At 39.6% G+C, this 25642-nt stretch overlaps 1 protein-coding gene across 3 annotated transcripts in view; it reads left to right on the top strand.

The window, feature by feature from the left end:
• Positions 1–1328: 1328 nt before the first annotated feature.
• The window catches only part of magi1b (membrane associated guanylate kinase, WW and PDZ domain containing 1b), a 443982-nt gene continuing 419668 nt past the window's right edge, over positions 1329–25642 (top strand). For all 3 annotated transcript variants that reach the window (XM_060835674.1, XM_060835673.1, XM_060835672.1), the window contains exon 1: positions 1329–2093. In XM_060835674.1, coding sequence (XP_060691657.1) covers positions 1796–2093 — 298 coding nt within the window. In that variant the 5' untranslated portion in view covers positions 1329–1795. The remainder of the gene's footprint in view (positions 2094–25642) is intronic.

The raw sequence follows: 25642 nt of genomic DNA, 5'->3' as shown, positions 1-25642 counted from the left end.
ATAATGTTTATTGTTGTGCTGGTTCATTCATTTTGTTTATGGAAGGAAATCTGATCTGGCCTACATATGACTCTGGACCCATAGCAATGTGGTTTACAGTACTCCTATTTGCTCTCTGAGCAGTAAGGCAGAAAGGCTGGCCTAGCTATTGATATCCACATCCCGTTAAAAAAATGAAAGAAACAAAACACAGTACTCTGGGTGTGGTCTCACCAGTGTTGAATACAGTTGAAGCAAAAGTTCTTTACTGTCTGTTTCCTGTTTAGCTATCTTTCGATCTGCTGGAAGTCGGGAATTTTGAAAAATCGTAATCAGCATTTTGGCTGGATTTGCAACTATTGCTTTTAGAACTGGAGGAGACAGGTCACAAGGTCCTGCAGATTTGTTAGATTTTACTCCTTTGAGTTTGTCCAGCACTTCTTTTTTTCTCTGCCAGTATTAATTACTTTAATTTTATATTCTTACAAGCTCCAGCTTTATCCATTATTTCTGGTGTACAACTTGGATTTTCTATAGGAAACACAGACATAAATCATTTGTTCAATGTCTCTTTCATGTCCTTATTGTTCATGATTATTTATTCTATCTCCACTAAGTGATCAATGTCCTATCTTCTGTCAGGACATTAGACATATCTGCAAAGTGGCCAATGCGCTACGAATTTGTAATTGTTTCATTTCCTTTTAAATTTATGTGTTCCATTTTATAAAGCTTTGTGGTAAACAAAGTTAGTTTATTACATAACTATTGCTAGAAGTTACGAAATTTGAAATGGGATGAAGTTATTAGCTGAAATGCAGATATAACAAGTGAGATTTGACTTTTTTAAAAAAATCCCAGACATGCTTATTCGTCTCGTCGACCAATTGCTTCCCAGTTTAGTCAGCTCTGTCGCTGTCTGGACAAGATCTCTGTAATTGTGCATTTTTCGAGACCTCTCTCACATATCGTCCATTTCTGTGAGGGAAGCTGATTTTAAAAAAATGCCAACTTGTGTTTCGAAACAAGAAGTTTAAAAGTTGTTTCAAACTCGTGCAGCGACGCGTTACGGGCGTAAAAGACAAAAGAATAAAAGAAAAAGACCAGAGGCTGTCAGTGTTGCCCTGTCAGATAACGTCCCCTTTTCGTCTGCGTTGTGGATGCCGAGAGTTGGACAATCCGCCTCTCCCCCAGGAGGAGAGTGATGCCAATGGAGAGAGACTCCGCGATCGCGGGACCGGCCTCCCAGGAGAGGGCGGGCTTTAGGACCCAGCGGAGGGGCGGGGCCATATCAATGGGAGGGGGGATAGGAGGAGCTGGGGAAGGTGTTGCGCATGCGCCTGGCCAGTCTGGAGCAGAGTGTGTGAGAGTTGCTGGAATAGAGCAGAAAGTGAGAAGCAGACAGAGAGAGAGAGAGAGAGAGTTGGGTTAAAACAACTGTGCACCACCCCTCTCTCCAAGCTGCAGAGTGCCCTGAAATTGAGATACTTACTGGCAGCTGGGGGGTTCTCTCTTTCTGAACCTTTTATTGCTTTCCTTTCCTTGTTGTTGGGAAGATTCCGGGGACAGATGTTTGCGGAAAGCTGAGGCGATGGTTTCTGCAGCAGCAGCAGCAGCAACTCGGGAGCTTGCCTTGCAGAAGCTGCTGCTCCTGCCGCTACCCAGGACGGTGCTGCTCCTGCTGCTGCTGCTCCAAGTTACTGAGTGAGGAAGGGAACCGAGACTCTTATGATCCGCTTCATCACCTGTTTGTGCTCAGTGTCCTGAGGCAGTCTGCTGCCTCTCTCCCACTCCGACAATCAACCAAACAAGCACCATGTCGAAAGTGATTCAGAAGAAAAACCACTGGACCACCAAAGTGCACGAAAGTGTGGTCTCCAAGAGCAGCCAAGGGGAGCTGCCTTTTGTCATCTCAGGTGGGGCTGAGAGTGGAGAGTTCTCCTACTTGCGGGAGGCGAACCAGGATCAGATCGTTTACAGCGCCGGCGAGCTGAGGGAAGGCGAGTTGTTGCTGGAAGTTGACGGAGTACATGTGTCCGGGCTGCCTCTCTATGATGTCCGCGCCCTGGTCAGGAGCTGCAAGGGGCCGATCCGCTTGAAAACTGTCAAACAAGGTATGAGCCTCCTGGCCAGTAGCCGTGCTGGAGAGCCTGTCACTAGCTTTACACACACGAGTCACTATCCTCTCAACCACTGGGATCAGATGGTCGGTGTTTTGATTCTGTTTTGCTCAGTGATTGTTCACCTGGTTACTGTACTGTACCAGCCATGGTTGCAAATCCCATCCTGAGACATGATACAAAGATTCCACCAGTTTGCTTGACGATGATCACCTGGGTTCCTGTTTATTAGAGAGGCAGCAACACCATGTTGATGGTGTTTGTGTAGAGAGGTAGAATTCATTGGGCTACTGGGATTATGTCTGGCCTTGTAAGTTTACATAGCACTTGGAAAGTGCCCAGATCTATTCAAGAGGACTAATACCAGTGAATAGTAAAGAAATGCTGAAGACCAGTCCCAGCTAGTCTCCTCTTGACATGCTGTAATTCAGGAGATTAGCAACTTCAAAGCTGCTTATAACTAAACACCAGCTTGAATCAAGATTTTGCACTAATTTATTGAAATAACCTTCCAGCTTTATAACAGGGTCCTTTTCACTGTATTTATTCCAGTCCAAAATGTTTGCTGTGCTAGTATGTTTTACGTTGTCATTTTCAAATCAGTTAAATAAGAAGACTTGTCCAGATTAAGTTCAGCAGCCTGACAAACATTACTTTTTGAAAGAAAGGTTGACATTCATAATATAGTACCTTGCATGACTTCCAAAGTACCTTTAAAATGCAGTCATTCTTGTAAAGTAGGAACACTACAGCTAATTTGGATTCACCAAACTCCCATAAATAGCAGGAGAAAGTGAGGACTTCAGATGCTGCATGACCTGCTGTGCTTTTCCAGCAACAGACTCTCAACTCCCATAATAATGATGAGGTAATGTGTTTTTTGTGATGTTGATTGAGGGATAAATGTTGATTTGGACACAGGGAAAACTGCCCTGCTCTTTGTAAACATTGTGCAGTGTGATCTTTCACAGCCTCCTGCAAGCAAATCAGGTCTTGGATCGTACCTTATCTAAAAGGCAGTGCCACTGACAGTGCACTCCTCCTGTCGAGTGTTGTCTGGCTTTTTGTGCTGGAGTGGGACTTGGGGCTTTTCTGACTGAGCAGCAGGTGTGCTACCTGCTCAGCCATGAAGAAACTTTATGCCTTACTGCGCTGTAGAAGCCTTAGTCTCAGGTCTGCAAAAATGAACATTTTTTTCATTGACCTTACTGGGAATGTTTTTAAACTTTTAATAAGTGCTAATTTTAGTATTTGCTGCATATAAACAAATTAATTATAAGAAATTAGTACTTTTTAGCAGGTTTTATTGGTGATTTAGTATTCAAGTTGAAATTAAATAGTTGTTGTGTCCTGCAAGAGAAGCTAAACCTGGAAGAGATTGGTGATTTGTCTGTCTTTAATTTGGCTATAAGTGCTATTACAATTAATTCTGACTGTGGGGTCTCTGTAGACCTGCATTATAAACTATGTCTACAAATTCATTGTCATGTGCAGCATATCTTTAAGAAGGAAAGTGTTCACCAACCTGTATAGGAACAGTCTGCACGCCCCCATCTTTCTAAACATAAAACAAATTTCTTTTTCTGTGTTTTGTGTAACAAATGGGAAGATACAAATTTGGCAATGGAATAGATTTGGAAACCCAACCATATTGACCTTAAGGCGATAAGAACAATGTTGTCTGTTGGATTCAAGGCATTGGGGATGGTGGAGAAGACATAGGATTTTGAATCATCACTATCTACAGGTATGAGCAGAGTTCTGTTTCAAGGCCGTAACACCTTCCAGAGATGTTGATGACAAACTGTACAATCAAAACTTTTGTATTTTGTGGTCTCACTCTATGTTGTTTGAATGTGTCTCAGCACATAAAGTACATTCTCTATAATCTGTACGGAAAAAATAATTTCTTGGTTCATAAGTTGGAAACAAAACTTCATTGCACAATTGTAGTTGTCCATTTTACCCTAACTTTTTGATCCAGTAGTATTGTGGTAATTGTGGAGCTCAGATGTAATGTAATTGACGTGTTGTTGTTCAGTGAAATCTTGCTTTGTTTAACAAAAACAACACAGTCTTATTACCTCCTCCTTTATGCTGGGTACAACCAGCACGATTATGTTTTTACAGACATGGTGGATTTGTTTAATCATATTTCATGGATAGATGGAAATGCACTGATGCATGTAGTTTTATGTCAGGTTTGAATTATAGGTTACATTGATTATATTGAGTGTTTTAAAGATGATGTTATCATTAATGGAATATTCCCACATAATTTTATCTGAATAAATATGGCTCACTTGTCCAAATGTTCAAAGGATATTGCTAAGAAAGAGATTTTGTATCAAAACTTGAAATTCTCTGTGTCAAGAGTTCAGAAAAAAATTACTAAATAAAATGGGGCCAGTTTGTGAACACTTAACTGGTTGAATAACTAAACACTGTGTTGTGAACTCTCTTTCTGACTAAGCAGTAGTTTTTCTTTTAAGGATGGTTGGATTACAGGACATTTCATCACCTTCAAACTGAAAGCAACTGTAAATTCATCTTGTCACAGATAAAGGACAGAGTCAGTGTTTCATGGCTACTGTTTTTGTAGTAATGTCTGCTGAATTCACCATGGCTTTGTGTGTTTGCAAAAGCTTGAACCCAAGTGACTGCTTCGAAAACAGAGATTATACCAAGATGATCTAATGAGCAGTATTGACAATGGAGTTAGTGAACCATCAGCTATCGAGGGTAATCTATGTAGTTACAATCCTTTTGCTATCTCTTGCGGTTAGTTTGTGATCACTAAGGCTGCTGCCTTTTAACTTGTGAAAAGCCTGATCCTTTTCCTGAGGCTGGAGATTTCCTGAGTTACTTGCACCAATGCCCTGATTCAAGGATCACTTTCCAAATGGAAAAATAAGCCTTTGTTTTTTGTTCTGCAACTTTGATGGTCACATTTCATGTTATTGGGCAGTTCAGGTCAAGAAACATAGAAAAAAAAGACTAAACTGTTCATCTCCTGTTCTGCCATTCAATTAAATCACAGTATTCATATGCTGATTTTATTTACTCACTTTTGTTCTGTACCATTTTATACTCCAATGTAACAAAAATCTGCTCATGTTCCATCCCAGCAACCACAACTTTTTCTGAAACAACAATCAAATTTGCAAAACTTGTGTATTCAAAAAAGGTGATTTAATTATTAAATAGCTAAACTTTAATTTTAAAATTATGTTTCCTTCTGGATTTCCCATCATAAGAACTAGTTTCTCTATAACCACATCATTGAAGCCCTTAAACAAATTTAAATGCTTAAATTAAATCACCATGATTTAGCTCAAGGGAATACAAGCCAATTTCCTGCAAAGTATCCTTCAATCTTTTGAAGTCACAATGTCATTCTTGTGAAGAAAGCTACAAATTCAATATCTGGTCTGAGTTATGTTTTCTGCTTTGAGTCAGTAGTTGGTGAGTCTGGCTGACTCGTGTTTTTAGCTTTTGTGCTCCATATTTCTGTTCAGTGGCTCTCTGTTACTGTATTGATGTGGACTTTTTGAACTTAACGTCCTGCTTATTTGAAGCCACTATCTATTATGAAAATACCACTTGGTTATATTGCAAAGAGGTTTGAGGAGTGTGAGTGAGATTGCTATAATTTATACACCTAGGCTGTGATGTTATTAAGAGCTTTCAGGAAGTGAAAGAATGATCACTGGGAAACAAAAAGTTTACTGACTGCAAAATGGATTTCCATCGTGGAGAGTTTTGGTTGTTATAAGTCAGTGAAAAGCATGTAACAGTAATTTGTATTTTAGAAAATATTGTTAACATGGGAAAACCCATCAAGGCTCCTTCTAATGTATAAATCAAATTCAAGGAAGATCTTAAAGAAAGAGTGGGAATTGCAAAGATGGAAAGGTTTAAGCGTTGGACTTCTGGAGCAATAAAGATCTGGATGACTTTGCTTGAACAGGAGCTGCGTGATTTGCATAAGAGAACAGAGTTGGAGGAATGCAGAGCCTCAGGAGGTTTGGAGCCCCACAGAAGGTTATAGATATGTTGAGAGGTGAAAGAAACCATGTTTGAATATAAGGATGAGAAAAATGTAATTTTTTTTGCTGTTATGTTTGTGTGGTTTGATGGAAATAGCGAGAATGCCCAGTGCACTGGAGTCTGGAATGTTTTACTTTCTGCTCTTTCTGAAAATATAACTGTAGTTCCAAGGTTATCCAGAGGTCACTTGAAATGGTGACATAATCATGCTCACTTATCTCACATGGGATTAGTAGACTGGCTGGTAGGACTGTTTACTATTCCGAAGTTGCATCTGATTTCAAAACTGAAGCTTGTGTTCTTGTTCGCTAAGGGGTTTAGTCCTTGATTTTATTCCTGGGAAGTCCACGGATGTAGTTCTCTTTGGCATTGTTTCAAATATTTAGCTTGCAGCTTCTGTAATTATGTCCTTCCAACTTTTTACTGTTGTATTAGGTTTATTATGTTCATATTAGAATTTATGAGGTGGAAACTTGGGGTAAAAAGCTTGGATCATTTCTAAACTACCATCTGCGGTGGAGGTAGATAAAGATGAGTAAAGAAAATGAACTGGGGATGTATGTGTCATATATGTGCTAAAACTATACAATAATTTGAACTGCTGATAGTCATTTTATTCCATCTACATATTTTCTTTTTTGTATTTACTTGTGCATGTGAAGTTATTGATTGCACGAGTGTAAATATGCGATTTACATCCATTAATTATTATTGCTCGGCGTTTAATTCAATTCCATAGTTTGGTGTTTTGGAACAATAAGACAGCAATATCACTGCTAATGACAGAGTGATAACTTAAATTCAACAGAAAGCCTGCTATGTTTTCTTAAATGGAATAATTTGGAGCTACTCTACTGCCATATAGTATCGTTATCATCTTTGTATAGCTTAGGGACTTCTTTTACCTTGTGTAGCAGTTTGTCCCTCCTTTGTATTCTGTGATAATATGGAATTGTCTGAATTTGCTTTTGATAATTATAATTTTACTCCTCTTGGAATTTGCTGACCTACGAGTAAAATGATCAGAGAGGCCAAGTGGGCAAGCACTTCGGCAGGTTATCACGAAGTAACCTGGGACTTCCTTTACTTTCCATTGTCCCTACTGTCTACAACAGACAGCTAGCTGCTTTCACTTGATATTTCTCTCGGCTACAAGAAGATATAGAACTTGCAGTCAAAAACTGAAACTATATTATTGCTGTCTGTGGTGGCACGAAGTTCAGCCACACTGCTTCAATACATATCTATGGCACTGATATTCAGTGTCCATTTGCCTGTGTACCTAATTCTGAAGAAACGTTAAGAACACAGCATGCATCAAATTTTTCAAACAAAACAAAAAATTGTTAGATTTAAGGGAAGCAGAAGAAATTTGAACGTTATGACTGGAATTGACTGGTTGCTTGAATGCATATAGCAAACTGCGAACTGGTGTGCACATCGCCACTTGCTGCTTTCTTTCCCTTGAGAGATGATGCATTGCAAAGCGTAAAAATATTTTCTTGACTGTTTATATTCTTGACTGCTTCAAAACATAATATTCAACGTCTTACACCTGGATCATAGATCTTTTGATTCTCAGTATCTAAAATCACCAGGATGCATTACTGATTTTTCCCTCCACCCTTCCCTTTCTTTTCTACCTTCGTTATTTAAATCCATTCACCTTGTTTGAACAGCCACTTCAATATCTGCTTTAAATCACAATCTTTGTACTGGATTTGAAAGCCTTAATTCTCCTGAAAGTTGTTGTACGGACAAAGTTACAAACTTTCTACCAGTGCTTTCAACCTGTTTATGGTAGTGTTAAAATAGACAACACTGGATTGCTCGTTATTAATCAAGGCTGAAAGATTGCATGCTCGTTCAACTGAGATGCTGAAGCTGTAAACATTTTCAATATGGTATTATTATCACACATGTAACAAAACACATTATCTTAAACAATCCTCTAAAAGCTGGAGGCAGATGACATTAACACTTTCCCTTGGAGGTTGAGGGTTACATCATGTTACTGCAACATAATTGAATAACAGAATGTAAAGCTGAAGACCAGGAGTGATTCGTGCTGTAGGACCATCGCAGCATGACCCTGAGCCTCCCCCATTACGTAATCAAGTTTCTCCAACTGACAGACCTTTTGACTGTAAGAGGAAAATCAAACTTGATTGAAGCTGACTGGAAACAGATGGATTAAAAAAAAATGTCAAATGTGATTTACGTGCGAGAAAAATGATTATTTTAAAATAAATAAATAAACAAATTTTAAGTAAGTAAATAACCAGGAAATATTCATCTATAAGGCCAAACTGCAAACTTTTTTTCCCTTTAGTGAATGAATAAAGTCACACAAATATTCGATATGAAATGGAGAATGGACACCTTTTCAACTTTTGAGGTATTAAAGAAAAGCATGATAAATTTATATTAACAAGTAGATACATGAGTTGTGAAATGAATCAGTAACAAGAACAAACGCTGAAAAACTCCAGATCCGAAAACTGCCTTTAGAAAATACAGGAAAAGGTTTTGAATGTCACAAATTACCATTTAATACAGATTTCCTTTTTAAACATCCTATCAACGTGACTGTAAATACATCCCTGGAATTCCACCCTGGCCATCTGTCTTTTAGCTATACCTCTAGGGGCTGTGTGGTCAGATATAGTTGCTGCCAATCACCATCTGTATGAATTGAAGGAGATAGTAGATGCTCAAGTCTTCAGCTTTTGTGCAGCCTTTGTTCTCAAAGGCTTCTGTCAGCAGTTTTCACCACTGAAAGAAATTGCCTTTGAATGTAAACCTCAAACACACTCCAAATTAATCACTGGAAAGAGTATATCTGTTTTTGGACTTGGTCAAAATACAGTAAAGTTTCCAGGATGGAATCCATGGTTTGCTCAGGTGAAGAAATCCACTGGACAGTTAATTAGCTGTTAATAGGTTTTTGACTGAATCCTTTTAGTAGGAAGAATAGAAAAGTAGATTATTTTCGAAATGGGAAAAGGCTTTGGAAATCTGAAGCACCAAGGGATTGAGGAGTCAGAGTTCAGGATTCTCTTAAAGTTAACGTGCAGGTTCAGTTGTCCAGTAGGGAGCCAAATTCAATTTTAGTATTCATTTCAAGAAGAGTACAAGAGCAGCTAAGTATTGCTGAGGCTGTATAAGGCTCTGGTCAGAGTGCATTTGGAATATTGTGAGCATTTATAGGTTCCGCATCTAAGGAAGGCTGTGCTTGCCTTGGAGGAGATCCAAAGGAGGTTTACAACAATGATCCTGAGGATACGATAGACAGCACAATGGTTCAGTGGTCATCACTGCTGCCTCTCAGCATCAGTAACCTGGGTTCAATTCCAGTCTTGAGTGACTGCCTGTGAGGAGTTTGCACATTGTTCTTGTGTGTGCATGGGTTTCCTCCGGATACACCGGTTTCCTCCTACAGTCGAAAGATGTGCCGGTACGTGATTGGCCGTGTTAAATTGCTCTGTAGTCTCCTGGGATGTGCAGGATAGATGGATTAGTCATGGTAAATGCAAGGTTATGGGGATAGGTTTGGGGGGAAGTCTGGATGGGATGCTCCTCAGAAGTGCAGAGTTGATGGGTTGAACAGCCTCTTTCCACTCTGGAGGGATTCTGTGCTTCTATAAATGTTGGTCATATGAAGAGCGGTTGATGATGCTGGCTTTGTACTCGATGGAATTTAGAAACATGAGGAGAATCTCAGTGAAACTGACAGAATATTGAGAGGCCTTTACAGAGTGTACTTGGATAGGGTGGTTCCCGGAGACCAGGAGAGACGAGCACCCAAGGGCACAGCCTCAGAGTAAAAGAATGATCCTTCAGAACTGAGAGGAGGAGGAATTTCTTCAGCCAGAGTGAGTAAATCTGTGGAACTCACTGCTGCAGAGGGCTATGGAGGCCAAGTATATTGAGTTTATTTAAGGCAGATAAGTTCCTGATTGGTAAAAGGATCAAGGTTTTGGGAGAAGGCAGGAGAATGAGGTTGAGAATTATCAGCTGTGATCAAATGGTGGAGCACACTTGATGGGCTGAACAGCCTAATTCTGCTCCGATATCTTATGAACCTGTCAGTCAATTGGAGACCAGTAACTTCAGAATGCTGCATTGCTATGATGGCAGCTTTTTAGATTATGTGAGACTTGAATAAGTTAACATTAAAATATTAATTGCTTGGGTTTGTTGGTTTCTAATGTATATTGTACAGAGTCTTTGGCTGCATTTTCCTTTGTGACAAATTGCTAATTTTGATTCCATTTGCTTTTAAATGGAAGCTATACTTTCTTATTGGGGTACAAAGAGTTTGGAGTTTACCAGTGAGTCATCCAATGCAACTATTGCATATCTTCGAGGAGAAAGTGAGGTCTGCAGATGCTGGAGATCAGAGCTGAAAATGTGTTGCTGGAAAAGCACAGCAGGTCAAGCAGCATCCAAGGAACAGGAAATTCGACGTTTCGGGCATAAGCCCTTCATCAGGAAATGATGCTCTTTTCCTGATGAAGGGCTTATGCCCGAAATGTCAAATTTCCTGTTCCTTGGATGCTGCCTGACCTGCTGCGCTTTTCCAGCAACACATTTTCAACTATTGAATATCGTCCATTATCCAGAGTGTGTGCCTGGAATAAACAATCTGTTCTTATGTCAGCTGCCCACACAAATGGTCATGAATGTTGTATGTCATTAAGATGTGAAAAATTAATGTGAAAAGTCCCCAAAATTTATATATTGCAAACAATGAAAGAAGGAGGCATTCAGAAACATTCAGACAGCAATTGCAGGAAACTGCATGGAAGTGAACTTTATTGTTAACGAAGAGATCCTGTGTCCTTGCTGGTGTTCCTGGTACTTCCCTACATTATTAGATGTGTATCCTGTTGTTCTGTTTTAGCAAAATGTTCAACTTAATTAGCTTTATCACTGTTTCATTTGGCAAGAAGGTATAACTTTATTACTGTGAGAAACACTGCTTTACTTTTCAATGTCAAGAGTAGGGTTTGTGAATGCATTTCGTGCCCTCCATTAGCTATGGTGTTGCAAACTGTACTCTGAACCTGATTTGGGAGCATGAAGGATTGATAAGTAGGGGTCATATTATTGGATAATATTCCCAGAAACTGCAGGTTATCTCTTTGTTGTGACTGTATTTTGCATTAGTTTATTTTTCATTTTAGCAGTTCCTTGGACCTAACAAGCCCTGTTAACAAGAGACAGGAGTTATGCAAGCAAGAAGCAGAAGGTGTAATATGCAAGGAATGTGTGGTGGAACTCATTGGATAAACTCCATACCTGATACAGCAAACTATGTAATAAGTCACAAGGTGTAAGACCTAAACAAAATTCAAGCAAACCGAAGCTAAAGATCCCACAATACTATGACATCAAAACATAACTTCTTTCCCAATTGACATGTAGAGATTGGATTTTTCTGGCCTCTCTTCTTTAATACACAGTACTTGCATCTTTGTGATTTTTGGACTAAAGAATCTCCACCGTTATCAGTAGCTATTGCCAAAAGCATATTTTTTTTAACTAGACTGGTGGGTTTAGTAAACAAATAAGCCACACAAATCGGTTTAGAAGGTAGAAAGATTTAATCTTCACTCTGTGGCCAGAGATCTGATTTTAAACACTGGAAGAATCTGGGTGCAAGAGTTGGCCTCAGAACATCTGAAAAATAATAGGAAGACATAAGCATGGTTCACCTTGCAACTGTTACACCCTGATCCCAGTTGGAAAGTGAGCACTTATGGATATCGACACAGAGGAAAATTGGGCCTGGCTATACAGGCTTAATAATCTGTGGTTCACTCCGGGCACAAACATGTGCAGTGATAACTCTTCCTGCTAAGAAACATATGGCGAGCACGATCTCAGAAATTGAACAGAAAAGAGAAAGTATCAAATGGAAAGCTTTTCTATTTCTCTGGCTCATCAAGTTATCTTAACATAAGTATTTTCAGTATCTTCAGTAAAGATGGCAATAATACCCTTTTCAGCTTCAGCCCTCTGCTGAATATTGCAGAGTTTCAGTTCGACAGTTGTAGAAGAAGCCACCTTGTAGTGGCTGTACCATTTTATTCAATGACTTTCAACCTTTTGTTTTCATTGAAAATTGTAAATCACAGCCATGGTTAACAAAACTGCCAATACCTTGTTTTAAAAAAAAAGACAAAATCACTTTTGTTCCAAAACTGCATACTTCATATTAGAGTAACAAGGAAAGATTTTTAAAAATTGCGTTGGGGGATTTTGGCCAAATATTTGTGCTCTTGTCAGATGAAAGATTTGGTGGCATGGAATGCTGTTGTACCAGATAACAGTGTTTCCTTTGTACTGAAGGATTCAGGTTTACTCCTAGAATCTCTACAATGCCTTTTAATTAAGAATTTAAGGCTGGAACTAAAGTAGTGAAATATTTGAAATAAGCATATGTGTTTTGATGCTATAATATTTCAGCTGGATGCAGAATGTTTCAAGTATGTATATGTGGACATTTTTCCTCTGCTTGCCTCTGCTTTTTTTATGGCATACCGAAATGAAATATGCATTTAAGAAATTGCTGTTAAAGTAAGTAAACAATGTCAGTTTTGGGGAAACCATAGTTATAAGACCAGTCATGTGTTTCAGTTTTTCTCTCTGGATTTCTCTCTCCCTCTTCTTAAACGTTGACCTGTCTTTTGTGTATTTTTCCAGTTCCCACTTTTTGTGTTTGAGTCCAGATATATGGCCTCAGTGGGTTGTCTAGTTCTGGAAGATGTCATAATCTATTCTTTCTGTCCTCACTCACCATTCATAGCTGAGCATGAAATACACTAGGTGGAAAGAATTAATATCCTTACTCAAATTGAGGGTTTGGATAATAATGCCCAGGTGATCCAACATAAGAACATTATTGGTTGTTGGTTAATGAAGGAGTGGATTCTTGGATTTTCTTTTATGTTTAACACTGTATAGAACAGCAGATTTTGAAAATTCATTGTAAGGACTGTGAACGTTGGAGGCAAGGCTTGCATTGTTGTCCATCCCTCGTTGCATTGTTCAGAGGGTGGCTAAGGTCAACCATAAAAGTCAGGGTCTGGAGCCATATATAAGGATGGCAGATATCCTTCCCCAAAGGGCTTCAATAAGCTTGATGGGTTTTTACAACAATTGACAATTCCATTGTCACCAATGGATGAGTTCTAATTCCAGGTTTTATTGAATTGAATTCAAATTTCACCAGCTGCCGTGGTGGATTTCAAATCCATGTCCCCAGAACATTAGCCTGTCTCCCTGCATTACCAATCCAGTGACATTATCACTAGGCCACCAACTTCTCATGGTTAAATTATGGCATTGAAGGAAATACTTTTGACCTTAAGGTTGTGTCAATGCTAGATCCTCAGTTGGAGTTGCTGATTTATATTTCAGTCCCTTCCATGCATTCTAAATTATTTTACATGACTTTACAGGCTCTGTCTTAAGAGATACTTGTGATAAAATGTTCTGTGTTATAATGATTGTGGGGACTAGAACGAGAAGAAATAGATATGAATTTAGCACTGAGGACAGGGAAAATCTTCTTGCACAGAGGATTGAGTTTGTGGAATACAGTATAAAGTTAGAAACAATGTCAAAAGTTAAGAATTGATAACAAAAACAGTCAAAGCAAAAACGATGAAAAGGATGTGGAAACCCTAAATTCATTTTGAAGAATAAACATCAAGAAGGGTGTTTGGACTGAGTGGCCTGTTTTCAAAATGTCATTTCCTTATTTTTGTGAAAGATTTCTTCCAACTTACTCTTGTAGTGAAGAGCCTATGCCCCTGTGCCCTTGTACCAATTTTCCAACCAGCTAAAATAATCTTTTATAATTCACCCTAATGGAAAACAGTTTTACATTTTGCTAAGAGGGATCATTTCCCCCCTTATCCTTTTCCTTTCTAACAGAAATGTTTAAAAGCCCTTACTTTTCCAAGCCTAGTTTCATTACTGACATTCCTTATACCTGTTGTACCCATCTTGTCAGGCTTTTGCTTCAAAACAAAATCATTTATCTTATTACCCTTCCCCCTCCAGTGACCTACTGTGCCTCCCATCCTCTCACAATGTCATTAGTCCTGATCTTTCAGAGTCCTGCCTGTCAGTCTTCACATTGCTTATTCAGAGGGCTAAAAAAATGCAGGAATCAAATATCAGAACCTTTGCCCTCCCAAAGCAAAAGCTGTGTGGCAACTGATTCTTTATCAAATGGACTGAAGTGTGTAACACTGCACTGATTGCCTGCCAGTATCCACTAGTGAATAGTAACTGCTCAAATTGCAAGAGAAAATACCTTTGCTAATCTCAAAGACATAGTGCAGAGTATAGACAAAATGTACAATTTCATTGGTTTTAGAGAAAGATTCACATGGATGGATTAATGCATATGTGCTGGATGTGACTTCCCTCCTTTTTGAGAAAACTGTGACACACTTTAACAAAATATCACTTGTTCATTGCGCGTCAAGAGAGATGGCATTGCAAAAGTAAAGTCTTTGGTAATAGTCATTGAAGAATCAATTTTGATCATTAAAAAATCGTTAGTATTTTAATAAAGAGCTATTTAATCACTTGTATGTAACTTTCCCTGTTCAGAGCTTGTATGTGGCCTGACTGCTGTGTATATTCTGGGCTGCTGCCAGTGCTGCTCCCTTTTGGCTTCTGAGTGTCTCTGAGCTGTGGAAATCCACCTGCTCTGCCTGCTCCACCTGTTCCACCTTTGTGACGCAGTGCATTCCAGAACCAGTCACCTGTTTCTGCTTCAGGCAAGGAGGCGCTTCCTCTCAATAGTCAGCTTGATTTACTGCAGGAAGTATTTGCAGAGCACCAGATACTGAAACCCAGTGGTTTCGATAGTGTTTGATCTGCTGATACAATTGTTATTCTTTGCCAAGCCCAATTATGGACTTTGACACAATTCCTGGCTGCAGCTTCTCTCTTTTAATTCTCTGCAGCCTGGAGAACTGCTAGGAGACCTAAAGGTTATAAATATGGAGCTTAAACCCTGTTGTAAGTTGTCATAAAATGCAAAATGTCTTCTGGATGATTACAGAATGCTAGCTCCCCAGCTATTTCAATGGTACAAACATTACTGAAAAGCACTAGAATTCTACCTTTAAATTGGAATTGTAGTTCCTAATTTGGAAGTACAGTATATTATAGCGAACATATGGATTAGGAGCGGGAGTATCCCATCTGACACCTCCTCCCCCCCCCCCAGGCTGCTCTGAAAATGTGGAAATTCACATTAAAAAAATGGGATGCAGATACTTTGAGTTAAACAACTTTGAGTCGAAGTGTTAAACTTTCAGTTGCTTAAACAAGTTAGATTGACCAATTGAAAACCAAATGGGTGGTATTCCGTTGAGACACCAACTTCTTGATAGTTTGCATAAAATAAGTAACAATGAATTTAGCACAGAATTTATGTAATTATGACCAATTTGTATCATGATCTCTTACCTTTCAGGGCAGGTTACAAAGCAATGAATAAATAATGGGATTCTGAACTTCATTAATGGGACATGCATTACTAAAGTCAGTGGTTCTGAAGGCCTCTTAAAGAGCAGTTCAGCCCCAGCTAGACTGTAATGTTCAAATTTGGTCGCTACACTTCAGAAAGGAGATCCTGGAAAGGGGACAGAAGAGACTTGCTAGTTAAGTTCCAGGAATGAATTACGGTTATGTGGATGAAATGGAGAAGCTGAAATTATTATTTTTCAAGAAGAGAAGGCTGAAAAGAAACTATAGAAGTGAAAATAGTGAAGGATTTAGAAAGTTAAAGGAATACTGCTTGCCCAGGCTATCCAGTTAACAACTAGAGGTTACAAATTTAAAATGATTGGCAAAACAACTGAGAAGGGACACGAGGAAAAACTATGCAGCACAAGGTCGGATTTTGAATGTGATGCTTGATTAGATTAGATTCCCCACAGTGTGGAAACAGGCCCTTCGGCCCAACAAGTTCCCCCCCCCCCCGAGATGTAAGGTGATGGAAACAGATTCAAGAATAGCTTCCAAAATTGGAGAAATCATTGAAGAAAAAAAAATTACAAAGGAGATGAAGAAATGGTACAAACTGTTTTGATCTTTGAAAGAATAAGAATAACTCCATGTACTAAGTGACCTTATGCTGTGCTGTTCTATTTTATGATTGTAACAATGATATTTATTGTTCACTAATACTTCTTTTTAAAACCATAATAAGCTGTTTCCTCAAACAGATGAGCTAATAGACGTTTTAAGATGACAATGAGGTGGATTTAGAGAAAGTGTTTCCACTTGTGAGGAACTCCTATATCTGTGGCTGTGTTTATAAGATAGTTGTCAATAATCCAATGGGGGAATTCTTGAGGACTTGTTTACACAATGGGTAGTTATGTGAACCTTGCTACCATGTGGTGGCTTTAGGTGAATAACATTGATATTAAGGGAAAGTTAAGTAAGCACCAGGGAGAAAGAGACCATGCTGAAAGAGTTTGAAGTGGGATGGGAGCAAGCTCCTTTGGAATGTAAATTACAGCATGGATCAGTTCAAGAGAAAGGTTGTTTCTGTGTCACCAGTGCTTATGTAAACTAAAATGTTAGAATTGTTGAATATTAAGAAATGAGAGTGAAAGCTCCCTTGTCCAACATGATGGGCAAACCATTCCCTTTCTTGAAAACTCCCAGTTGGTAGTATGAGTCGCGGTTAAATAAACATCTGGAAAATGTTGCCATAAATAAGCAAATGATAGCACAGCGCTTCTGTCGCCACATCACTAACCAAAATGCATATTTCATGTCAGGAATAAAATGCAATCTGATTAAAAGTCTTTATTTTACCCAAAAGTCCCTCAGCAGTCACATGACAATGGAAAGCTGTAGTACATGAGAAGCAACCATGTTCATAATGCATTTCTCCAAACATCCCCTTTTCATGAAAAGATAAAACAAATTATATGTGCTCTAATTTCCATTTATAAGTTACCCACATACCTGGTCTATAAAGAAAGTCATCATGCAGGAATAAAAAACTGTATGTCCTTTAGTGTCTGTTCTGGATGTGATGCATCGTGACTGGCTGTTTCAGTACCTTAGCTTGAAATTCACATAAGCACTGCATTGGCTGATGTGGTACTTACTCTTGTTTGGCCAGAAGAGCATTTCCCTTTCCTTCCTCAGACTGGACTCAAGTCTTTGATGACTTGCACAGATGCGCTTCAGCATTTCTTTTCTCATCTCCTTAGTAATGATAAATCAAGTTCCTTTGTACACGATGCCACCTTGAGCAATTACTCCACCCCTCAATACCCATCCTAATAGCAATAGGTATGCCCTTAATGGTTTTGAGCCATTCTTTCCATGACTACCATGTGGAGCATTGCAGCTTGTTGTGAAGCTTGCTTCATCTGAGCAAGATGCTTGTCGGTTGTATTCAGCACTCCTGTTGGGTTGCTGACTTCCAGGCCGTGTTGTCCCATTTGTGTTCATTGAAAAAAAAAGGTTGTACTGATGTTGTCAACTTGAAGTGTAGCTCTCGACAGTATGTCAGTGATGTACAACTGTTTCCATTGCTCATTTTTCTTATTTGCAATTAATATCTCTGCAAATGAAGTAATATCATTTTGTAGGTAGCTTGGAATAGACAGAAGTGATTTGAGAAAAGTGCTTTAAAGTGGCTTATGGTCAGACTCCGCTGTCACTTTGTTCCCAAACAGGTTCTAAATAAAATAGACATGAGCAAAAACAATTGCCAGGCCCTCTTTCTCAAACCGTGCACAGCATTTATCTGTTTTTAAAAAAATATTCTGGATACAAATGCAATTGGATTTCTTTGCTGCGTACGGATTGCTCCAAGTCCTCTTTCACTGACATCATGATGTGTTTGTAAATAACATTATTAGGAAGTTCAAAGTGAATTTGAAAGACCTTCAGAATTCCACAAGTTTTTTTTTGTTCTGCTCTGCGTTGAGGCCTAGGGTTCATTACAATTTATAACATTGGTTGGAATTTGCCAGTGGCCAGGTGGTTATTTGTGAAGTATCGGGAATTGAGCACTGGGATCCTGCAGAATCCCTGATGTAGCAGACTCGAAGGGAATTGCCCAAAAAATTGAAGGTTCGATGCGTAATTCCCTTACACTGGGAATCCTCAAAATTATCCATCTAAATTGAATAACTTGGGAGAGTTCTACTGTTGCAAAGTGTTTCAGGAAAGATTATTAGATTTAAAAATCTAATTCCTGGCCAACTATTCAACTGAACTCCCCCAACTTACCGTTCAACCCCCAAGTACACCCAGACCCTGAAACAACACCCTTCTCCACGACCAGACTCGATATCCACTTTTCCATCTCTTGCCTGGGGACCTGAGCTAACATTACTCCCTCCCTCCCTCCCCATTCCTGCTTGCCAGAAACAACATTCCAACCCCGCTGGTTGGACCTGATGATTCTCACCTATCCTGACTTACCCTCAGCACTTCCTCGCTTTCTTGGCACCCGACTCAGTTTTTGCTCTGGCTGCCTACATACCTGGGAGTCAAACCTTACGCTCACCTTACATACTTGTCCTTTGACAGGGACTGTTAAAGTGCTGCTGAACATTTAAATCATAGACTTGGAGATGTGAGGACTGAAGATGCTAGAAAGACAGAGTCAATCAAGTGTGGAGCTGGAAAGGCATAGCATCAGAGGAGCAAGGGAGTCAACGTTTCATGTCAGAATCTTTCATCAGGACCGGAGAGGGGGATGGGGGCTGAAAAACAAATAGACGGAAGGGGGTAGGGCTGGGGGAGAGGTAGGTGGGATGGCAATAGGTGAATGCAGGTAGGAGGTGATTGTGATTGGTCATTGGGAAGGGTGGAGTGGCTAAGTGGGAAGGAGGAGGGACAGATTGGTCAGATTAAAGGGGTATGGTAGATAGGGAAGGCTGGACCTGGGATGAGGTTTGGTGAGGTGGGGGTGAATTCTATATTAAGGCTGTATGGTTGTAAGCTCCTGAGGCAGACGAAGAGGTGTTCTTCCTCCAATTTGTGTGTGGCTTTATTGTGATGGGTGGAGGATATCTCGTCGGAGGAGTTGGTGGTGGGAGATGGCTGGTAACAATGAGGTTGGGTTGATTGAACGTGCAGACCATAAATGTTCCCAGAACTGATCCTCTGGTTTGCGCTTGATCTCTCCAACGTAGAGGAGACCACATTGGGTGCAATGGATGCAATAAATCAGGTTTGAGAAAATGCAGGTGAATCTCTGTCAGACTTGGAATGATTCTATGAGGCCTTGGACGGAAGTAAGGGGGAGGTGTGAGGGCAGGTTTTGCACCTCCTGTGGCTGCAGGGAAAGGTGCCAGGTGTGGAGAAGAGGTTGGTGGGGAGTGTGGACCTAACAAGGGAGTCTGGAGGGAATGGTCCCTGCAGAAAGCGGATAGAGGTGGGGAGGGAAATATCATTTTGGCGGTGGGGTCAGACTGCAGATGGTGGAAATGGCTGAGAATGATGCACTGGATTTGGAGGTTAATGGGGTGGATCAGAGGGACTCTATCCTTGTTGTGGTTGTGAGGGAAGGAGTTTGAGGGCAGAAATGCGGGAAGTGGAGGAGATGCAGTTGAGGGCATTGTTGATCACTGGGGAGGGAAAATTAGGGTCCTTGAAGAGGGAGGACTTCTGGAATGTCCTGGAGTGGAATTACTCATAATGGGAGCAGATAGGGTGGAGGTGGAAGATTTGGGAGTACGGGATCTCATTTGTGCAGGAGGTGGTTGGGAGAAGGTGTAGTCGAGGTAGTTGTAGTAGTTGGTGGGATTATAATAGATGTTGGTGCTGAGTTGGTTGTTGGAGATGGAGAGATTCAGGAAGGGGAGGGAGGTGTCAGAGTTGGCCCTGGTGAATTTGAGGTCAGGATGGAAGGTGTGAGTGAAGTTGATGAACTGTTTGAGGCAGTACCAATACAGTCATTGATGTAGTGGAGGAAAAAATGGGGGATTGTGCTGGTGTAGCTGCCCTCTTCCTCACTCCTCCACTCTTACCTCTGTCCAAGGTCCAAAAGAATCATTACAAGTCCGGCAGAGATGCATCTGCATTTCCACTAACATGATTTATTGCATCTGTTGTTCCCAATATAGTCTCCTCTACATTGGAGAGACTGAGCGCAAATTCAGGGACCAATTCAGGGGACATGTATGGCCTGTCCACTCTAATCAACCCCACCTCCCAGTTGCCAGCCATTTCAACTCCCCGTCCCATTCCCCCGATGACTTGTCCGTTCTGGGCCTCTTCCACCATTAACACAAGGCCACATGCAAACTGAGTGGAAGAAATCTTCTGTCTCGGGAGTTGACAACCATGACGCCTTAACATAGAGTTAACCAGCTTTCAAATCTCCCGCCTCCCACCTCCCACCTCATCCCAGATTCAGCCACCCCTCTCTGCCCCGCCCCCCTTGACCTGACCTAACCTGTCCATCTTCCTTCCCACCTATCCGCTTTGTCCTTCCCATTGGCCAATCACAATCACCTCCTACTAGCATCCACCTATCCCCGTACCACCACCTTTCCTCCAATCCTACCCCTCTTCTTCTATTTATTTCTCTGCCCCCATCCCACTCCTCCAACCTGATGAAAGTTTCCAACCTATCAATTCCCCTGCTCCTTTGCTTCTTGACCTGCCATGCTTTTTCCAACTCCACTTTTAAAACACAGAATAAAGCTGTGAAAAGGGTTGTGACCCAACTATCCCCCCCTAACCCCCAACTGCGAGAGCCCTATTCGATTTCAGACATGCGCTGCATTTCTGAAGGAGTCCCGTGGTCAGAAATGCAAAGCTTTGTCTTAAGTGAAAACGATAGGAGCAAAGTAGCAATCTGACAGTGACGGTCCCTCCTTGGAAAATCCAGTCCATTATTTCTTTACTTTATGAAGTTGCTATTTTTGTTTCTTCAGTTCGTTAACTAACTCTCGGGCCATTTCATTGTTCTGATATTGAGACTGGAAGAATTTCCATTCAGGCTGGTGTTGCAATATTAGCAGTCTATTGACGCAGCAGCAATAAATGTTCTTTGTAAAGCTTGCAGACTGAAGTTTTAACTGTTCTCTATTATTAAGCTATTAATAACAGAGCTTACTAATTAGCTAAGTAAGCTTATCACAGTACAGCTATCAAAATTCATTTAATTTTCCACTGCACGTTTCTGACCACATGTTTCCAATGTTGGGTAAAAATGGTTTCTGGTTCAAAGCCTTTGTTTCACCCAATATGGCCTCAGCAGTCACATGCCTATGGCCAGCCACAATGGAAAAGAGACAGTAGTGCACATATGCATTTCTCCAAATACATCTGAAGTAATAAGTTTGAAGATGTGTTCAAATCCCACTGTTCCTTTTTGGGAATTTAATTTCAATTAATTAAAACTCCAGTTTAACGAGCAAAAGGCATTTTTTTAAAGAAAAAGCCCTTCCATAGACTGTGGAGTTACTTGTTAAAAATATTCTTTCTTAGTATGAGGGAGCTGTCGCAATTTGTTGCAAATTTCTAGTTGCTCTGATAAGAAGGAGGCGTGCTTACTTGGGTAGGTAAACTTTTTGTAAAAATCTCATGGCTTACTTGGCTACTTTGGAGTCCATTTGAGATTGAAGCTCAGGAGTGTGGGCCTAGAGTTGCATATTGCCAAGACAGCATATTGAGCCATCACCATTCTGCTGAAGTACTAATTTGCAGCTGGCTATATTCTATTTAACTCTGGAGCAGTTAAAGCTAACAAGGCAGTATTTTTAATTCCTCAACTTTGGCATACCAGTAATTGCAAGTATCTATCTTGAAGGGCGACATGTTAATGTGAGGGCTGTTGATGCTGTGCTCTTGGTCCAACCAAATTGTATTTATGTAGCTTCTCAAACACAGTCAAACGATTAACAGAAGCTTATCAAATCAAAATAACATTACTTGGGGTGATAATAGATTGAACTTATAACAGACAAGCCCCAACAAACCTGCAGCATTGCAAACTTAACATGTTCACCTCCAATAGTATGCTGCACTTCTCTCAATTGCTGTGCAATTTGCAATTAGGAAAACTTTGATTATGAAGTACATACGGCTTCATGACTTAACTTATATTTTAACTTGAATCACATGTTAACTAGATATTCTGCATTTGAATGATTTTTGATCTAGTTCATATGTGTTGAAAAGTGAACAAGTTGAGTTTGCAATATTGAGACAACAGATGTATTTCTCATTAATGCTGTTAACTTGCATGAGGATTGGAAAAAAATATTTGTGAGCTGTGAGAAGTATGTTCACCTCCAATTTGGAACAAAATCTGAGAAGTAACCGTAAGGGTAACCTTGTCTCTGCAAGTGTTTATCATTTTAATTCCTTTCAAATATGCCAACTTGATGAATTTTGTTAAACTAATGATCAATGTATCGCTGTCAGCCTTGAAGACAAGATGGATTGTAATTATTTATCTATAATTACAAGCCAGTGTATTTTTTTCATGGCTTTTGCTTTAAGATTGCCAGTAACGTGTGTGAACACTGAGTGGACCTCTGACCTGATGTACAGTAAACTGATGAGAAATATGCCAAGGTCTGATATTTGGTTTAAGATAATTCGTTTAATTTTTCAGCTCAGATTTTGAGTTTCATGGCGTGCTGTGTCTTTATTCTAGAAATTAAACTGAAAGTGTATGAAAACAGTGCGAAACCCTGCTATCTGAGCTAGTTACTTTCATACCATGTGATATATTTATGCTTGCATCAAAATAATAAGAATATTCCATATAGTACTAAATGCCAGCATAGATTATCCTGTTTTTCAGTCTTGTGCCTTGAGGATTAGTTAAGTTTGTTTAAAGGGATCATTCCACTGGATTAAGCTTTGTAACTATTCACAAACATGTCACAAATGTCACGGGCAGCACAAAAATGTGGTTTATGGTTGACGTTCAGTCTTAACAATGAAACTAGCTATGCTGGAATTAAAGGATACAGTTTCCCTGCACAAAGTGGTGACAGATCCTTTTAAAGAGAGACTTCAAACTTTATGATTTTTAATGTGCAAAGGATCCTTGGAGTCTTTTTAAAATCCGTAAAGTGCTTTGTGTCAAACTCTATTTATCACCGGCATTAAGATTTCAACTTTAGATTGCCTGCATTAGGGAGTACATAAGCATGTTCAGAAAGCCTTTTATTCAAGCTGCTTGATGATTAGGTGGGATATCTGGAGCTGATTATGTGTCGGTAGTCTGATGAAGTCATTGTTACCTGGCACCAAGTTGTCTAATTTTAAAACTTCAGTTAAACTTTCCTGCAGTCATTGTACAGAAAATTCAGAAGTGTTCCATGTGGTTAGATTTAGTGAGCCTTCTATCATGTATATAGCGCGGAGAATGATTGACTGGTTTGATCTTGTTCAGGGTACTTTGAAGAAGTAGCAGTTACATGTTAGTTCACTTTTTTTCCTCCATTTTCCATTATCTGATAGATTTTTGCTAAAATGCTATGTTGATTAGAGGGAAAGGACATGAATGGAGTGAACTTGCCAATAGTGTGGGAAAGAGTTGGTAAACTATTGATGGTTCATCATCTGCCTGATGAAGCTGCCAATGCAGTCTCCAATTACAATGTGATTCATGAAGTAATAAGCTTGTACATAGTGAACTCAAGAAAACCTGTGCATTTTCAAGGTCAATTTTGTTTTGATTCACTGCTATATGACAGCTTGTACATGGTTTCAAAGACACAGCAGCATCCATTCAAATTTACTGCTTTTCTTCAATAAATTAGTTAAATGTATGCAAACAGTGCAGTTGTTTGGAACAAACTTATGATAAAATCATGCCCACATATCACAAAGTTTCATGTGTTGAACTAAGCATGAGAAAATCCAATTGGGCCTGACTGTCACTTCTCTTGCAGAAACTTGGACTTGTCCCATGGTGTGCAAATAAATCACCTTAGTCAACTTTCTAACCAGATATGCTGTGTGTAACTTACCAAACAGTTCACTCACTTGGTATAAATATTCTTCCCAGTTTGACAAAAAGTGTCCAAATCATTGACACAGACAAGGTAGTTTCCCAGCCTCAGCCCTGATGAAGGGATTTTCCCTGAAATGTTGATTCTTCTGCTCATCAGGTGCTGCCTGACCTGCTGTGCTTTTCCAGCACCACACTCTCGACTAATCTCCAGCATCTGCAGTCCTCACTTTCGCCTAGGATAGTTACATAGTCCTTCTAAATTTATTGGTTATGTATTGGAATTTTGCTGTTACTGTTTTCATTCCAGATGGCATGATTTGCATTGGGAAAGTCTAGCCGGTGTTACAAAAGTCAATATTTCTTTGACTTTATCAGTCAAAGGAAAGTGCCATTATCCTTGTAACAAGTCAATTTTTTTTTTGACAAATCACACACACACAATCTGTGCAATTGGATATGAATCCGCTTTTGTTACCGCACAGACTTTGCATTAATCAATACAAAATCTTAGAGGGCCATTTGGTTTTGGCAGCAACATGATAGGTGAGCCCCAGCAACTGTGATGTGTTCAGAAATGTCATTGTCCAGCATGAACCTAATAACTTGGCTGTTCAAGATACTTTTAATTTTATCTCTCCCTGTTTTTACCTCTTCCTTTCCATTTCAAGTTTTCTTAGCTCTATGCCCCTCTATTTTTCTTTATTCTCCAGTTCAAGTCATTTTATTTCTTTCTTTTGAAGTCAGTTCTAGCTGTGTATTGGCTACTTCCAATTATAACATCACAATTTCAAGTTTTCTTTCTTACAGTGCTGAACGTTGGATAAGCATGTGAAGTATCTCATCCTTAAAAAGATTCTGTTTTAACTTCTACCTTTAAATTATCTGCCAATGCTGTCAAATTAGCTTCCATCAAATAATTCAACTAACCCACCATGATATTTTCCATTTCACAAACGCTGAAGCAGTCTTCAAATTCCATGCAATAAACCTCACAACAACACAGACATTATATGTACAGAATCATCATATATCCTTCACTTGAAAAAGAAATTATGTGGAGGTGTTGGTGTTGGACTTGGGTGCACAAAATTAAAAATCACACAACACCAGGTTATAGTCCAACAGGTTTATTTGGAAGTATTAGCTTTTGGAGTGCTGCTCCTTCATTAGGTAGCTGTGGAACAGGATCATAAGACAAAGAATTTATAGCAAATGATTACAGTGTCATGCAACTGACACAATATGTTGGACAAATCTAGTTTGCTGTTAAGTCTTTCATCTTTTGGAACGGGTTGCAGGTTTTGGTTCCTTCATATGTAAATCCCTGAACTACTTTTAAGACACACATTCTTGAGATAACTTAAGGTTTTATGAAAACGATGACATCTCAGCTCATCTCTGAGCTGAGATGTCGTTTTTTTTATAAAACCTTAAGTTATCTTGAGAATGTCATCTACCATAGAATACCATCTATCAACCCCTCAGAAAACGAACA

Source organism: Hemiscyllium ocellatum, chromosome 14 (genome assembly GCF_020745735.1).
Source record: "Hemiscyllium ocellatum isolate sHemOce1 chromosome 14, sHemOce1.pat.X.cur, whole genome shotgun sequence".
NCBI classification, from domain to species: domain Eukaryota; kingdom Metazoa; phylum Chordata; class Chondrichthyes; order Orectolobiformes; family Hemiscylliidae; genus Hemiscyllium; species Hemiscyllium ocellatum.
Note: the sequence above shows the minus strand (reverse complement) of the source record. Positions and strands in the feature narration are given on the sequence as shown.